General features: G+C 37.4%; 1 protein-coding gene across 1 annotated transcript; it reads right to left on the reverse strand.

The window, feature by feature from the left end:
• Positions 1–18,440: 18,440 nt before the first annotated feature.
• NEUTE1DRAFT_38109 (uncharacterized protein) lies at positions 18,441–18,740 on the reverse strand (the record flags this gene model as incomplete). The annotated part of the gene is made up of 1 exon (XM_009850430.1): positions 18,441–18,740. A coding segment is annotated over one exon (300 nt), but the record flags the coding sequence as incomplete, so codon positions are not given.
• Between the last annotated feature and the right edge of the window lie 896 nt (positions 18,741–19,636).

Here is a 19,636-nt window from a genome sequence, read left to right on the forward strand (position 1 = left end):
GAAGGGCCCAGCGCTGAGGCGTGCGTGCAAGTTTCTTACCATCATCCCCAATATTAACAACTGAGCACACTCCTGTTAATGACCCCTTTTTCCATCGTCAATGCCTCAATAGTGTTATATTCAGAGGCATGGTACTTGCCATAGAAAGACGGTGATTGACTCGGCTATGCATAATCCTTCACTAATCCAGACGATCCTTGAACCAGGAATGAACTACAAGCTTTCCTTCTCTCCCCCCAGTCAGAGATACATAGTATACAGATATGCAGCACGGTCCACGCTTGTTGCAGACTCGCTGCGGCCCGCTACGAAACGAACGGTTACAAAATGGCCGCAGACATGGGCCGCAGACCAAGCGATGCACTTCATCTACCTCGATCGGCTCTGATGATTGCATCCGCCAATGTCATCCAAGAAGCATCATCCTCCCCCGGTCCGCCTTGAGGGTTCGCTCGCAGGTACACTAATTAAATTTGGTCTACTCAATGGCGCCTATTGGTTTGAGTCCCGCATGCTCTTCCAACACCACGAGTGTCTTCTATCACCCGTATACTAACCGGTGATCCCGCACTGATCAGCGGCGATGCTGACTCTGGGGAAATTGCTTGGACGTAATCACCATTGCGGCATGTCACGCTGCCCTACTTGACACACTCACCCATATCCTATATCGTCACTCTTTGATTCGACGATATGGCTCATCTGGAGATGGCCTTTGAAATATAGCTATCCGTCTAACTTCCAACAATCCGAACCCAGCGCCACTACGCAGTCCTAGCGGTAGACATACGTCTTTGCCGAAATCAAGGGCGACGCAACTGACCTAAGGATCGGCGGCTGGGCTGCCATACTGATCTACTGTGATGAAGTTACCCGCACACCTTCCTATCTGAGTCTCGTGATGAATCCGATTTCTTCGTCACTGGCCTACACAAGCAGGTATGTAAGGAATTTTGAGCGCTTGGTCTCGGGAAACGTCACATCGCGTAGCAGGTCATGGCGATCTGATAGTTTCATTCCAAACGAGGGCCGTCATTGGAGTATCATCAAAAGGCACTCTAAATGAAGAATTTTGACCTTAATGACATGGCTAAACCACTATCAACATGGATCATTGGTTACTGACACGCGGTCAAGTTGATCTTCCGGACTGCTCAAGGGAGGCCAGTGAAAAGTACCTCTTATGGTTATCAAGATTGCCATCCAGGTACAAGAAACAATGACCGTTGTTAGCTTGTCATGCCTGTAAATTCAATGGCCCTGTAAGATACGGTAAGAAAGGCCATTGCAAATGTAGCCACCTGACCAGGCTCCATCATCAATCCCGGGCCATTGGAAGCACGCTAATATCCCATTGGCTAGTGTTTGTACATGGCAACGGGCATCGTTGAGAGAGTGCTATGATAGTTTGCCATGACAATTGATTTGAACCTTGGCCCAAAAATCTCTTCCGGTCTGGCTCTCCTCTTCCCGGCTTGGCTCCATGAAATGAAGCCATTTCGACTTGCAGCCTGTTGAGACATTTGGCCGTTGTTTGACCCACCAACGTCTCGACATATTGTGATTAAAACCGGAGCCGACGGCCTCCAGGGTCCTGGTGCGGGCATGTCAGTGAAGTGGGTGTTGGCGATGGAATCTCCAATGCGAAGTTTTATCACTTGACAATCTATTGTGCGTAATACTTTGACTTGGCGCCCGCTGTCAGTCATGCCATATCTTGAGTTGCCGTTCTGATATCTGATAAAAAGCAAAACCAAGAAGAGGGCTGGGAACTAGTCACAAAGCCATAGCCCAGCCCAGTATTTCTAGTCTGAGTGACCTGATGACGCTCGGGATGACAGCGAAGGACACCGACAAGAAGTAATCTGCGTTGGTCTCTTACCTTGGGCGAAGAAGAATTGGGAGAGCAAGTCACAAGGCGGACGGAAGTTTTTGTAGTTATCAGCTCACTAAAACAGGCCCGTGTCTACCTCTATCGGTGAAAAATGGAATTGTCATGCTTATCGACGTCCGAACCGCTTGTCACGGTGTTCGTCCACTTCATTCCCAAGATTTTCGTGGCGTTCCACTGGAAAAAAGAAACGAACCAGGTCTGTGCTCTTCCATCAGCGCACCGCTCCGGCGCCATCACTTCCACCGACTCGAGGCCGGGCCACTCAAGTCCCGCAACTTCTCAAAACATCTCCATTGCCCGGAAGATGATGGGGAGATACCCAGCTTGTTGGCGAGCTTACGAGCCACTAGATTCTAGAGTACCAAGCTCTAGGTGAGCTCTCTCAAGCCTCTGTGAGTCGTGGAAAAAAGAGGAAGAAAAAAAAAAAACACAGCATCATCAGCGACAATCGCCACCTACCTCAATGGGGAAACAGAAGCGAGAGAGGGTAAGGGTAGGGAAGAAAGGAACATTATAATGGATGTGACACCTTGTCCTCGAGAAACGGCGGGAGCTTTTAGGGGATCCAATTTCATTATCCCTCCACAAATTCGACCACATGCCCCTGCCAGGTGTTGAATGGAGCGGTTACACTGTCCCTGGCTCGAGCCTGGCGCTCATGAGATGTCCAAGCTCCTTCTTGTCCAGAGATCGGCAAGATTGGGCTTGGACCTTGCCCCACCCCCCCAAGTTACGACCTCAGGCTGCGCAGTGCCCTGCAACATGCAGTCCTCCGCATATGTGCACTAGTGACTAGGTAGAATAGTGGACTGCACTGGGCATCGGTAGTTACCCCTGGAGGTTGATCTTATAGATTACAGATTACATCTACGGTCATGAACCCCAACCATGGGATATGCGGTCTGGGAATCCAGGTACCTCGATCATCTTTTCACACTAAGGGCGTGTTTGGCCCCCGTGAAATTGGGCTCTGAAGTGTTCAGAGCCGTTTTTTCAGAGCCGTATTTGGAAACACTCTGAAATTTTTAGCTCTAAAATCCCCACTAAAAACCGACTCTGAAATTTCTTACTCCACTTTGTAAAAACAGCCAATAAAATTGCGTAAATCTTCTAAATTTCAGATTAAACGATTCTAAACTATTTAAAATCGAGTTGGCTACTAAAGTAATTTTCTAAAATCAGATTTTACACTTTCAACCGCCACGTAACTACCCTCATCATCACCAAAAATCGACAGGATCAATCGCTATACCCGCCAGCACTTTAATACAACGCCGCTAGGCATTATATCATCATCGTATACGGATAATAATAGCGGTTATAATGCTCGTTAGTACTAATTTAATACTATAGACCTACCGTATCCCTATGAACATCTATAGAAATAGCTGGTTAATAATATACGAACTTATTTATAAGTATTCGGGCCGCTTCTAATTATTATTAAGGATAACGCCGCGCACCTTTTATAGCTTAATAATATAGCTCTATAAATATACTATTTTATCCAGCTCGAGAAGGATTATAATATATAAAAAGGTAGTAATCTTTCTTTTTATTGTAATATAAGGTTTAATATTTTGTATAACTATATATACCCTCGGGCTTAGTCTAGAGACGGTATACTAATTAGTAATTTATACTAGTATTTATTATATAATATACTTATATACTATTAATATATTCTATAAGGTTCTAAATACTTACTTTATACTAATATAGAGGAAGGTTAAATTTCCTAAGCTAGTTACCCTATACAAAATTTAATCTAACCCTAAACTCTACCTATACTTTTGTAAAGTACTAGGAGCTCTCGATAGTTTACATTTTAATATAAGGGTACTGTATAAAGAGTAAAGACTGTAGTATAATTATAAGGGAAGTATTTCTATAAATATTTTACTAGCTTATAACTTCTCTAGTAGGATTGTATATATATAGCTTAGTTAGGAGGAGTTAGTTAATAATATAAAAGTATTAAATTATATATACGCTAATAGCTTTAGTATTCTTAAGGGATAGGTCTATTTAACTAATACTAGCTATAATAGTAGTTTTAAACTCCTTATACTATACTATAGCGTATATTACTACCTTAAGGAGATTGAATATGCCGGCTTAAGACTAGCTACCTATTAGGAGTTATATAATCTTTAATATTCGTAAGTTCGGATTATTATTAAAAAGATAATTAGTTGGTTGAAGGGTACCTTTAGGATCTATTGTATATCTCTATCCTTCGACCCTACTATGTAAATAAAGGTTATATATATAGTTATTATACTATTAAATTAAGTTTTAGATTAGTAAGGGTATAATTTTATAGCGGAGGAGATAGATTATAATGTTATAGATCCCGCGGGCCGTTAAATTATAAAAGAAAGGGTAAACTTTTTACCCTTAATAGTAATAGTAAATTAGGAGAGGATTAGAGGAATAGGAAATTAAATAAGTCTTTATTACAATTATATTATAAAGAGGATATAATAGAATTATTGTAAGGAGCTTATAAAAAGGGGAGAGATGTAGGGTAATTGAGGGGGGGGGGGAGTAAAGAAGGGAGTAAATATATATATTTAGCGCCAGCCGCCTAGACTACCCTTAAAGCGCTTAAATTAAATAAAATTGTATTTATTAAACTATTAATTTAAATTATTTAATTATTCCCTAGAGTATAGCCTTCTTAAAAGTAGTACCCTCGAATATAAAAAGTATAAAAGACTAGCGATTATTATTAAAAGTATAGATTTAATATTTAATATATTAATCGATATTAGTACTATTTTATAGTTTTAGCGACCCGTATTATCGGCTGAGGGGATTTATAGAATTATTTATATTAATTGCAAATATACTTTAAAATAAATATAATATAAATATATTAATTTAGTTCGTCTTAGCGATCAAAATAATAAATTTTTTATATATATACAATATTTTTTTGGTATTGAGGTTTTAGTATAAAAGAAAATTAAAAAAAGATAATAAAAGTTAAATCCGGGGTTAAGCCTATTTACTACTCCCTTCCGTCTATAGGAATTTTATTTACTTAAATAAACTGTTAGTAAATTGTTATAATATAGCGTATTTACTAGTTTAAATATAAAGCGACCGAGTATAAGGCTAAGTTAATTAAATTAATATTAAAAGAATCCTCCTCCTTTTATATTTATAGTATAGGTAAACCCTCCTCCTCCTTCTCTTCGTTTTAAATACCTAACTTACCCTTTAATATATTAAAATACGCTTACCTTGTTCGATTTAAAATAATTATAAAGTAATATACGTTAGTTTCTAAATTCTTCTATTCGCGCAAAGCGTAAATACTAATAACCGGATAGATTTTGTACTCCTAATCCCTCGTAAAGATCTTTACCGCCTTAGTCAAATATAAGTACAATTCGACAACGGACGTAGGCGCAGGGTTATTAATACCCTTATTAATTAAGGTATCCGTTAAATACTTAAAGTTATTAATAATGGCTTTGCTATTACTCTTCTTCCTCTTTTTCTTAAGATCTAAAGACGAAGTAGCCCTCCTTTTATAAGGGGACAGTAGAGTAATACGCGGGTGCTGGCCACTATATATATATTAAGGTTCTACGAAGAAAGAAAGGAGAAAACGCTACCCTCTAGGTAGGTTGAATACTAAAGCTTAAATAGCCGTACGCTCTAGTAGTGCCTTATAGCCTAAGGTAGCAAGAGAATACTTTAGAAGCCTAGGGGCGCTATAGTACCGCGGTTTAAATTGATTAGGGTAATCTCAATACGGGTTGCCGTCTTAGCACTTAAATCTAGCCAATTAGAGCCAAATATCTTATCGGGCGCCAATTCTATAATATTAGCCTCCCCCTTCTCCCTCCAACTATAATTGCACGCTATAATTACTATTTATATTACCCCTATTTTACCCTTCCCTAATTCTTACTCTCTTTCTTACTCCTTTAATAAACTATTGTAATTATATTATATGTATACCCTTAGCCCTACTTTAACATACTTTTAAAAAACTATTATTAACTTCTACCAATATTAAACAAAATTCTTTTAAGCTCCGGCCTACTATTCCAATTTATTGTCGCCCAGCTATAGCCCCCGCAGTTACGCCTATAACTATTTCTACTCCTATACCTATACCCGTACCTATATTTATTACTATTACTACTCTAATAACTACTTTAATCCCTACTCCTATACTTACTCCTACTCCTACTCCTACTGCGCTGAACTCTCTGGTGCTTAAAACCCCGGGCGGTAGTAATAGTAATAGAAATTATAAATTTATTAAAATACCTATCGAAGGTACTATATTTATACAATACTCTTAATATATAGTACTAGGGGACTATAGTACTTATATACCCAATAAGGGTATAGATTATTATATACTTTATATATACTTAAAGAATTCAAGTACTTATTAGCGGCAGCCTTCTACTATTTAGGAATAGTATTTTACTTAATTAGTAGAAGGCTACTTAAATAGTAAAACTCTATTTTACTAATTCTTTTATTTAATAATAGTTTTAGTTTGTAACTTCGAACAATTAGTAATTGAGGGCTATATAATTCTATAAGTATCCTTTAAATACTTCTATTCTATTTAATTATTAATTTAAATTTAAAGATACTATTTACTTTATATTTAATTACCCCGTTAGTAAAGCGCTACTAGCCCCCCTTTTTACTACTATAGTATTTCTAATTATAATTCCGGATACTCCTACGTCCTTAGCTCCGACTTTAATTGTAATACTTAAAAAATTAAGGGCTCTAAAAAAGGACCTTTAGGCCCTTTGTACGGATTAAAGTAATTTAATAGCTTTACAATTATTATTATTCGCCGAATTATTTTAGGCTAACCGGGATTCGGTTGCTTTAGTAAATATTATTATAGAATTTACCCGAATTATTAAATACGTTACTACTACAACTGCTATTTACTTAAACGCTTTCGTAATTAGGTTTAATACTTAGATAATTAAAATAATTTAAACCTTTTAGAATAAAGTAGCGGCTGTAATAATAGAAACTCTTTTTAATAAAGTAATTATAAAATTAGAAATTTATATTAGGAAGTTAGAGGAATAGTGGAGGGTAATAGAGGGGGATAGGGTATTACTAAGTAAAAAGGATTTATAAATTTATTTTAAATTACTATTAAGTAGAGAGGATTTATTAATATTAATAAAAAAGGAGGTAGTAGAAGACGGGTCGGGGGGTATTAGGGTACTAGAAGAAGAGGAGGAAGAAAAAGTAATAAAAGTAATAGAAATAATATAATAAGAGGAAAATATATTAGAGGAGAAAATAAAGCTAAAGAAAATAATTCAGTTTTCGGATTTAGTAAAAGAAATTACCTCTCCTCTAAAGAAGAAGAAAAAGGTATAAATTCCCCGCGGTAATACTATTATAGTATTATTATTTTTGGGTACTATAGTCGGATTAGGTACTAGGGTAGCGTCGGATATTAAAAATTCTAAATAGAACGAATTAATAGAGGAAGCGCTTTAATTTTAAGTAGACGGCCGCGTCTTTTACTTTTAAGTACTAATTTTACTTACTTTTCTTATTCTACTAATATATTCCCTTTTATAAATTAATTTATAAATCTATCGTTAGTTCGAATATTCCTATATTATTTTTTAAAGAATTCGAACGCCTTAATATTCTCAAAATCTTTAAACCGGTACTATAAGGGTTTATAGTAACCCTTTTACTTTATAAAAATTATTTAATTAATTAAATTACCTTTAATATATAAGATCTTCTCTATATACTATTCCTTCTCCCCTTCTACTATTACCGGTAGTAATTATTCATCAATTAGAATTTAGTTTAATAAAGAGTCTCCAATAGCCCGCTAGAGGAAGTTAATATAGAGAATATTATAAACGTTATTTAGGAGGCCCGAGAGTTTTATAATTAGTAGTAAAAGTACCTTCGAAATAGTATATTTAGTATATAATTATACTAACCTTTTTTTAAGTTTTAGTAAAATATAATTCTTAAAATTAAATTATACCTTATTACTTATTTAGAACTTCTCTATATGCTAGCGGGAATAGTTAATATACCTTTCTTACTCTTAGGCCGCTATAATTATTATAGTTTAATATAAATTTATAATTTATAAGAGCTCTTCAATAAATTATTAGGCCCGGACATTAGCGGAGGTATAGGAGTTTCTAATAGCCTTAGAGACTATTAAAACTACTAATTCTAAATCGAATCTGTAAATAGTAAAGAAGGGAAATATATTAATAAAAGTATTAATATAACTATTAATAACTAATTATATTAAAGGATACTATTTATATTAATTATTTTACGCTTAATTAATATATACCTTTAAAAAGGCTTATACTTCCTAATTTATCTATTTTGGATTACTATTAATTTAAAAGTAATATATAGTACTAAGAAGCTATTTAATCCCGAGTAGCTCACAAAATCTATTTTAAAACCGCCCGGTCCAATTAGAGCCCCGGTTACTAACTATAGACCGTAACCAACTGTAGTACCGTATAAAATAATTTATAAATCTCTTAATATAAACTTCGGCATTTATTAATAATATAAACTCTAATATAATATTCTTACTAAGGCAGTCCTTAATGATAAATAAATAAGTATTCCCTCTAATTAATAGAAGGTCTATAATAAAGTCTATTTATATTTCCCGGAAGAATTAGTCTAGTACCGGTATTAATTAAAGTAACCTTTTTCTTTAAGCTCTCTAATATTTAATAAAACTATATATATAATAGTTATATAGGAATTACTTTATATAAATCCCTAGTAATAATTAATAGAAATACTAAATTAAAGTTATAATAGTACCTTTTCTACCGGAGTACCTAAATACTTGGGAATTATATATAATTTAAATAATATAAGTATAAAGTATATTAAATTCCCGGTTGGAAACGGATAATTTTACTATTTCTACTTCAGTAATTACCGGGCACCTAGGGATCTATAGCCTCCTCTAGTATTTTAAACGTTTGAAATTATTAATAAAATAATTAATAATTTAGACTTTTAATTTAAAGGAAGGGGGTAAGTCCCTTATATTATCCTTTACTATTTAAATAATTTATTAGTATATAACGTCCTTCCTTATAGTAAAATCTTAGAACTATTATAAATTCGGATTTTTAAAAACTTTTATACCCTTCCTTTAGGCTATTCGAGAATCTTGAAGGCTTATTACTAAAATACGGATATAATTATATAAAACGGACTCGGGAATAAATTAGAAATCCCGAACTTCCCTATTGTCTTCCGTAGGTCGATCTTAATCTCGCTAAAATAGTATATCTAAAACTACTACTTCTTTACCTAATCGGTACTAAAATTCAAAAGAGAATTAAGAAAAATATTCGGCCTAACGAACCTACTATTCAAATAAATATTACCGAATTATAAAATATTCTAAATTGTAATAGTCTATTAAAATTATAAAGTTATTGTAATTATACAATTTAATCTACTATTCTTATAAATAATTAATAATTATTAGTATCTCTTTATTATAAATAGAATAATAATATTTAATTAACTTTAACTTTTTTAAATAAAATACTATAATACGTTTCTAACCGTCTACTTTCTAAATTAAATAACCCTCTAATATAAAATTGCTATAATCAGATTCGAAGAAGGTTAAGCGTTCGGGGTCCTATTCGGTTAATATAGGTATTCGAATAAATAATATCTTTAAAAGCTAAAAGGCCTCTTTATAAACTATAAACTATTCGAACGGGACTTCTTTACTAGTAAACGCTGTAAATAGTATTACTATTATAGTAAATTCTAGTATAAATATTTAATAGTAATTTATAAACCCTAAGAAGTTCTAAACCCCCTTTTAGGATATTGGTACTACTTATTTTAAAATAGCTTTAACTTTCTCAAGGTCGGCCTAAATATTAACGCTAGTATAAATAATAAAACCGAAATATTTAACTTTCTTAATTATAAATTTATATTGATTAGAGTCTAAATAGAATTTAGTATTTTAAAAGCGTTCGAATACTATATAGACCTTTTATATATAATTTTTTCGAAACCTATTTGTAAAGATTAGAACGTTATTTATATATACCGAATAAAAATTATTACAAAATTCCTATAATACTTAATTAATATACTATTAAAAGGTAATTAGAATTCTATATAGTCCGAAGGAGATTGTAAACTATTTAAAAAAACTATAGTGTATTTAGAATACTATTTTATACTCCTCTCCTTCCGCTATTCGTATTTTATAGAACGCTTATACTATATTTACTTTTAAAAATTATTTTATACCCTTAAATACCTAGAACGTTTCCTAAATAAGTAGAAGAAAGTACTAGTCCGCTCGAATAATTATATTAAATGCTTAATAATCGTAATAAAAATAGAAACCTCCGCCCGGCTTCCGAACGAATAGGACGGGAGTTCTAATAATAGAACTATTAGTTTAAATAAATCCCTTATTTATTAAATCCCAAAATATTTTCTTAAATACTAAAAATTCTTCTTAAAATATATTATATAGCGGACTAAAGGGGAGGGGAAGGTCTTTACTATCCGGTCCCTTTTTTAATTCGATTTTTAGATTAATTCCCGGCTTATAATTATTAAAGCGGTTTACTTCTTATTTTTTAAATAGGGGAATAAAATCCTAAAAATTCTTAAGGATAATCTATTAGAGCTCCTTATCGGTCCGGACTCTTTTAGAAGCTAAAGCCTTCTTAATATCCTCGAGCTATATAATAAATATAAAAATTTCTATAATAGTCCGGCCTTCCTATTTAGTAATCCGGCGGACGTACCTAATAAAAATAGTAGCGAGGATGTATATTACCCTCTTAAACTCTTCAAAGAACGGAATCTTAACTTTAAACTTATTAATATAATTTACCTAAAATTATATAACGCTATATTAGAATCCCTTCTTATAAGGGACCGAATATACTTAATTAATTATTAATTATAGTTTCCTAAAAATAATAAAATATTTAAACTCTAATATTATATATATATAAATTAGTAAAATACAATTTTAAAATTCCGTAAGGAAATAAGTAATACCTTAAATAAAGGCGCCCTCTATAATTACTATAGTACCCTGGATTTATCGGGCCGGGATTGTTATAATAGGGATCTAGAAATCCCGAATAATATTTTTACTAATAATAATATAATACTAATAACCTTTATTAATAAGGGTATAGAACAAATTAATAGAATTAATAATAATTAGTATTACAATTAATTTTATTTCGATTTAAATTTTAAACTCTTCTACTTTATTTAATACTTTAAGGGTAAGCTCTAATACCCGACTTTATACTAGAACTATTCTTTTCCCTAATCCAATTTAAAATTAAAGACTTTGGTTATTTGAAATTCTTTATTAAATAGTAGGGCTATTTAAATAATTTAAATATATACTCCTTTACCTTAAGGGTTTACAATAGGAAAGTAAAGGTATTTAATAATAATATAATTAGTAGTACTACAGCGGATATACCATCCTTCGGCACAGCGCTTATCCCTCTCTTCTTATAATACCTATTTAATTTACTTCTTTTACTAAATAGAGGAAGAACTTTTACCGCGAACGCTACAAATATTAATTATATTTATAAGAATATTACTATCGGTATTATATTTAATCCTAAAGGCTGGGGTAGAGGGGGAGCCGCGGATTTAATACTAAAAGTTAGAATAGTCTAAGCCGGAAGTAATAAAAAAGTATACTCTAAACCGCCGGTTACCTTAGTTACTATTCCGAGAATAATTTTAATAAAGGGTTTAAAACTCTATAATTTTTTCGTACTTATAAATAATATCCTAAAACTACTCTATATAGATAAAATAATTATTGGAAAGCTCTATAGTAAAAAAATAATTACTAAACTTCTTATTAATAGTATAATAAAGGAACCCTAATTTAATACGGCTATTCCAATTATAACCGCCAGCTTTTAAGAATTTATCGTCGAAGTTAGTAAAGAATTTAGAAAATAATTCGCTGTCCTTCTACTTTATTTTAGCAAAGTTATTAAAAGCGTAGTCTTAAATATAATAAGTACTAAAGATTTACTAGATCTATTCGAATAATTCAATTAGATTTTTATTACTAGAGAGGGTACGGGCGGTCTAATAACCCTCCAACTATTACTACTTATTAATCGGTAGGGTATTAAGGATCTCAATCTACGTAGCGTTGGAATTAATATATAGACCGGCTTTAAAGTCCGTATTATATATTTTAATTAATTTATTATAGTAAAAGAAAAAGGTAATAAGTTTACCGTCCTACTTAGGGAATTCAAGCGGCTTCTATTAATATAATTTATTAAAGTTATTATTAGACTCCTCGTTATTACTATCGTCGGCTTTAAACTTTCTTTTATCCTTACTATTGCTAGGGGAATCCTACTTAGTAGGATATATAAATTTAAACTTCAAGGTAGGCTGGGAGTAAATAGAAAAAGGAATTATAAATTTAACTTTCCCTTTTAACTTTAGGTTAACCTATAGAGCTCGGAATAGATTACCGAGTAGGCCGGTAATATTAGGAGGTACTCTAGCGCTCTTTATTACTAGAGAATTGTAAGAAGTTTCTATATCGGTATCGGTATTATTATTATTATTCGGTATAGAAAAAGAAACTATTCTAATACTAATATACGCTACACTATTAACTATAGGCTCCTTCCTTCTAATAATTAATTAATAAGAGGGTAGAACCTAATATAAGGGGACAGTAGAATAATACGCGGGTATTGGCTACTGTATATATATTAAGGTTCTACGAAGAAAGAAAGGAAAAAATACTACCCTCTAAGTAGGTTGAGTGCTAGAATTTAAATGGCTGTGCGCTCTAGTAGTGCCTTGTAGCCTAAAGTAGCGAGAGAATACTCTAGAAGCCCGGAGGCGCCGCAGTACCGCGGTCCGAGTCGATTGGGGCGGTCTCAATACGGATTGCCGTCTTAGTACTCAAATCTAGCCAGTCAGAGCCAGATGTCTTGTCGGGCGCCAGTCCCATAACACTTTTACTATTATATATATAAGCCGGCACTATAAGTTCCCTATTTACGTCCTCGTTAGAAGATTCGTATAGCGCAACTATAGGGGGACGCTCCTTGCGACCGAGTAGGGCGCTTAATATTTACGCCTCACCCCTACTAGTACTCTAATTGTTAATAAAGGCTTCTTCTATTAATTCTCTATAGGGCAACCCCTTACTACGGAATTACGTACAATCCTTATAATTCTATAACACTAGTAACTAATTAGGTACATTATTAAATAAATTGAGGATAGGGTAATATTAATTAACTTTAATAAAGGTATCCCAAATAGAATCTTCCGCCGTATATACACCATCTTCGTACTCGAAATTAAATTATCTTACTACGCTAGCAAATAATTACTAGCTACGCTACTTACATTTAAAATAGTCTACCTTATTACGGACTTAAATAGAATCGAGTTCAATACCGTACTTATTGTAGAGAGCTTTAATAATTGAATTATATACTACCTTCTTATAACCGTTTTAACTAGTTAGACCGTTATCGACTATACTACCCAATATAGTAAGTACAGTTACCTCCTGGGTATTGGTCCATTACTACGACCTCTTCTTTTTCCTAATAATTGCAGTCACTTAGCTAGCGGTCTAACTAGCTGTCTAACTAGCGGTATTCTAGCTGGCATTCTAGCTAGCGGTCTAGTTAGCCGTCTAATTGGCCGTCTAACTGGCCGTCTGACTAGATTGTATAGATGGAGGGGTGCGCTAGCTGGTATTATTAGCTATTTTAGGTATGGTAGTATGGGTGTAAAAGTGTATAATCTACTGTCACATCGATTTATAGACCTATAAATACAAAATTTCAGAAATGTGGGATTCTTGGGCCCCAAACGCGACTCTGAAATGCAGTTCTGAACACTAACTGGGTGGAGCTCAAAATCTCGGCATTTACCGCCAAAATCCGGTTCAGGAGAGTCCGTGCTGTTCCTCTGAAGAACACTTTAGAAAATCCACTTTAGAGCCCAATTTCACGGGAAACAAACACGCCCTAATAGGGCGCTGGGCACAGACCTCATTGCACAAGATGGGCATAGGGTATTCCCAACCTGGCAAGCCTGGCACTCACGCTTGCTGGGCTCCCCCCGACCAACCCTTCACCTTGCAGACAATAGATCCGGAAAAAAAGGAAGACGAGGGAGATTGACAGGCAGGTACACCACTTCACCACAAGGCCACAAACACATTCTACGGAGACATTCGGAGATTTTGCACATCAGGCTTTCATGACGGATCTTTATTAGATGGCTCCACTATGAATTCCCTTCCCGTCCTGGTCGTCGCAAGAAACTCCGAGTTCCATGTCTCCCTCCTTTGTGGACTACCCGCGGATGTCAGTACGTGACTAGTGGATTAGTTGTGAGTTACGGCGGCGCTTCCCTCCGTGACTTCATGGCAAGGAAACAACAACGATGATCATTTACTAAACTCCCTACCTCCATGAGGCGTTCGCCAAAGTGTAATTACCTTCTGGTTGCCACTCTTGATAGGCGAGGTCTAGATGCACTAGAAATGATATAATCACATTGGACTGACCCGCATCTGGCATTGGCAATAAATTGCACTAAAACGCCAAGTAGCGTTTATCGTCCCATGGATTTGATAGGCATGTATCTCGAACGATAATTCTAACCTGGGTCAAGGTGTCCGTGTGTTGGGCAATGTTATCTGTTAGCATCAAAGGTGGGTGGGTGGTTCACAACAATGCAGTTGTGCACTACCGGAATTTGGGAGACTTCCCGGCAAACTATCGTCAGGTACGATGGCGTCACTGTATAAACCAGAGATATTCTTTATTTTTTTCTCGGACGATATGTTGGGGTCCAATCAGCATACATCCAGTAGTATCAACACCCAGGACACCCTCTTCTGTGAATGGTCCAGCCCAATGATCACCCTTTAGACTTTAGGGCATGCCAATCATGCATTACTTCATGCACAGTTGATCATTTCAAGGTGGAAGTGAGACACATGATGACGAACTACAAAATCGATTGAGAAAGAGAACAACGACATGCCGCCCGTCTCTCAACGAGAAAAAGTGCAAATCCACTTGGGATCGGTGGGAGAACCGGGCCGGACCATGCATAAACATGCATTACTTTATGATTGTATTTCAAGCACCGAGTACCGTAGGTACGGAAACGGCTGCTGTGGCCTGTACGGTCAGGTAAGGCAGGGACTATCCTTGTCAGACCCACCATCACCACGCGAGCAGATATCCGACCTCTACACTACACTACCGCCGTCTGCAACCGAACCGACCCGACCATGATCACCAACAGCAAGGTGATGCCCATACAGAGGTGTACCGTATGATGACGCCCTCTGTCTCTCTTCATCTTCCACTTTCTTCGTTCCTGCAGGACAATGGAACGAACCTCTAGACTAAGGATCTAGGGCCACAGCTGCCCTGCCTGTATCCACCCCTCTCGTGGCCTATCGCTCGCTCTCCCACTGGGGACCTGGAACCTGTAGTAGGTAAGGTACGCGACAAGTCAGTATCTTACATCATGTGTAAAAATTATGACCCAGGTCCGGAGCTCCCGTAGACCAAACTTCCACCAGGCTCGTGTGGCTTGTGTAGTTGAGAGTATGTAACCCAGTTCGTTATTCGACAATTGCTTCTCTTCTTCTGAGACATTGAGCTTGCTGAGATCATGGAACTCAAAAAACCATTTGCGTCATTGCACTAAGGTTCTTCACGAGCAATGTCCTCTGCGGCGGAAGTTGGGTGTACTATCAACTTGCCCCTATCCCCACAGCTCAGGAGCGCCAACGAGAACAGAAGAAGCAAAACGAGGTGTTCAGGTGAGGTCAACTTTTTATGCATCCTTGGAAATTCCAACAGTTACCTCTAAGCCCCAATTGTCGATAGAAGCTTACTGAAACTTGATGTCCTTGGTCAAAGGCGAAAGTTGCCTTGCCGGTCCCGGTCATGGCCCTGCTCCAAGTTTCCCAGTGTGTATGTTCCTCTTTGCCATTCCAAGTGTACCTATAATCCCGCATTACGTTCTTTCTGCAGATCATCTTTGAAGAATTCGAGCCAGGCCTCACGGCCAAGTAACAATCTCGTGATGTGATTCTTTGCGACCTAACTCTAGGACTTGCTGCCCGCCTAGACTATGTCTAAAGGTCTTTTTTTTTTTTTTTTTAAATTCTTCTTTTTTCGCAAGGGCAAGCCAATTTCCTGGGGATAAAATGATGTTTTTGGATAAAGCTTTGCGCAAATCATGTCAGCACTGAGGCTGATAACTTCGGGATTGTTCTGGAATTCTTCGGTGACGGAACTTTTAGACGGGTGGATGACGGCGGCATAAGGAAATTCAAATTGACCGATTGTTTTAACGCTCACACCCTTCCAGGCCCATCAATGTTTCTGTGTGGTTCAAAAGTTTCCCTGGATAGAATGTTAGAAATTGTGTTTGTGACAATGGCGTTTCCGAGTGCAGCTCCGAACATCTTTCCCACACGAGTGGCCTAGGCTTCGGATTAAGGTCAAAAGGGAAGCAACACAGCATCTGGCCACTTGTTTCCGGTTATTGGTGTCCGTGCCATGATCATGGGCGGCTTATGATAATCTCACACGTTTTCGTCAGCTGAATTGAGCACAGTTAGAGCCTCAAGGGACAGAACTGTATTTTTGCACGTCTGTGTAAGACATCTCCTCGTGGACATCTGGGGTAGCCCATGATCTCAAGGAAATAATCTTCATCTGGCAGTAGCCGAAAAGCTTCACTGCTTATCGGTTGCATAATTCCACAAAAGTGATGACAGCGAGCAACTCGCGCATGAAGCTGTGAACAATGAAATGCTGAAGCGAGAAAGCACAACAGCTTGGACCCGTAGCGTACGAGACGAACATCACAGCATTGCCTTGGGAAGATAGGAGTCAAATGCTGAGGGAAACGCCAGTGGAGATAGCCGAATCAGGGGTGTTTTTGCTTGCGCTGCTTTCTACATTGGAACAAATTAATCGGACTCTCCTCGGCATTACAGGCTGCTGCAGCTTTCAACAGCGTTTCAATGACAAGCCGTGTGCGGTCTGGCTTGCTCCAGGGCGTACTCGGCCTCGAGATTCGAGAAGTTTGGTGACAAGTTTCGAGCGATTAGACATCAGCTATCAATCAGTCAATTCCAATCTCATATGCCAACTGTGACTGAATCAAAGCCCTTTGGACCATGTTAGATTAGCTTCCTTTTGCCTTCCCAGAACAACGTCAAAGCCCCCGTCATGTCCATCATGAGTAAGGAAAAGAGCTACTCAGTTCAAGTAACTCCAGAACGCGCGAAAGTTTCCTCGGCCTAAGGAAAGAGCACATCAATCCTCGAGGTATCTGTGATAACCGAATTTTTAGAACGAATACATCATCCACTCTGCTTTATTTTTCCACAATTCTATCACTCATGATATGCACTCGACCCAGACATATCATTGTAGAAGTAGCAATTGCGCGGTCCAATTGAATTTTGCAACGATGAAAGAAACTATTACTTTGGGTCTAAGTAAGCAAGCACACATCACGCTTCAACCAATATTGGAAGGCTTCCGATAAAGTCACAACTGCGCTGACTTCTATATCTGTTCACATTGCAGCACTACATTATAGATTTGCGTCAGGAAAGGTATCCAATTTTTGACATGAGTCTACCCAGCAGTTGAACTGATATCGCTTTTGATTCGAGAGTTTCTGATTGAGCAGCCACTCCCTGCATACCTCCTTACGTACGACAGAATGTAGTACAATACACCAAGGCCAAACTCCAAACAAATCCCCGGTGTCCCTAACTCCTATCACAGCAATCATAGATTAAGCATGGGAGCCCTTGATCACTAGTGGTAAGAAATGCATTATTGATCTAAAGACAGCTGCGTAAGGAAGCAGGAAGTGTATGCCCAACCTGAAGCAACAAGTAATCCTGGAGTCTTCTTACTCTCTGAAGTGTGAACCCACGACTTTCTCCAGAGCAAAGGATCAACAACAGAGAAAGATGTTACCACATGCACCAACACCAGACCACCGAGTGTCACGCAACACCATATTCAGGGCGTGGTGATCCCAGAGGAAGGGAGTCAAAGCGTCCATTTATATGTAGCTATCCGTGGACACAACCATGAGGCAGGTAGACGCCAGCTGAATTAGATCAGAAGCATATTCTCATTCAATACGTAGGTATCAGTGAAGTTTTCTATATACCTCCTACTAGATATAGACTATTCAGTTGATCCAACAAAAGCCTCTACCACACTTGAGACACTTGTGTGTGTTCAACCTGGTTCGATTCCCCAAACGCATCCAAGCCTCCCTACCTTCGTTCTAGACCATAGGTCTCCACCAAGCGTGATTGGTACCTCACTCACGAACTTCCACTGCAACTTCAATCTTCGTTCCTTCCTTCTTCTCCCCTTGGGCCCGTGCCTACCACATCTCAAAAGCATCTACGTACCTGCTAGTACCGATAAGGTCCCGTCCATATCGATGTGGCACGTCGCCCGGGGTTGTACGGTAAGTGGTAGTGGTGTCGCCCTTTCTCCTCGTACTGCTTTGTTCCTTTCCTTGGGCTTACCTTGGCCGTTTGAACCATGTGTGGTGTCACTTTTGCTTCTCTTTTCCTTTTTACTCGGAATTTCTTCTTCTTCTCTTCTTTCAGTATAAACAAATGACACGAGAAGTGGCAGGATATGGCACCTTTCCCATGGACACCACGGAGGACACAAGGGCCAAATAAGCTTGTTATACCGAGCTTGGTTCTGGAAGATTGAAGTAGCTGGAATAGCTGATTTCTACGGAGGTCATTTGCCTCTTAAGCCGACTTTCATCCATGGTGTATATGGAAACAGCTTGAAAGATAGGCAACTTGCAATATGTACGTACCGCCGGCCATGTGTTGCTTGTAGGAATCTATCGAAGCACCAGTTTTCATTCATGTCTATGGCACGGGTCAAGCATCGTGAGAGAAAATTGGGGGTTCCCTCTTTGAAGGCTAGAAAAACACGAAGAGAAAGAAAAGCCTAGCCCATGCGCATTCATGACGATGATGGACAAGGTGGAAACAAGGCCCTATGCGACCTTGCAGAACTTTTTTTGATGAACTATCTAAATCTTCCTGATTAGACCGACCACCATCCATCTAGGGGCATGTCTACCGAGTCAAGTTGTCAGCAGGTCATATGTCATTCTTCAGGTGTGCCACAATCACAAAGCAAACCCCATGTCTAGCTGAGCTTTCCATCGTCCAAAGTCAGCTCACTCTCTCTTTGCTTCACCGAATCAGCCGGCCTACCACGCACCAAAAGTCATGTCGGTCCAAGCCGACCAACATCTAGTTCCTTTTCAGGCGGACAGGGAAACACTCTCTTTCTCGCTATGTTTCCAACGAAGCAATGCGAGATATGTTTTCTACACAATCCTACCCATTCTGCACATCATGAATCTGCTGTACAACGGTCGCACAATTCTGTCATGTGGCATTACACAGCATTTGTCCATCTACTTACTACCTTACCTACTCTGGTTTGTCTGGTTACCTGCCTAGGTACCTAGAGGCATTACTGTTACGTCCCCTCTACACTAAATTAGACCAAAGCACGCTTGCCTTGGCCGACTCCTCCCAGGAATCCCTTCATACCACCCCCCNCCCCNCCC

Source organism: Neurospora tetrasperma, assembly GCF_000213175.1.
Source record: "Neurospora tetrasperma FGSC 2508 unplaced genomic scaffold NEUTE1scaffold_2, whole genome shotgun sequence".
NCBI lineage: Eukaryota > Fungi > Ascomycota > Sordariomycetes > Sordariales > Sordariaceae > Neurospora > Neurospora tetrasperma.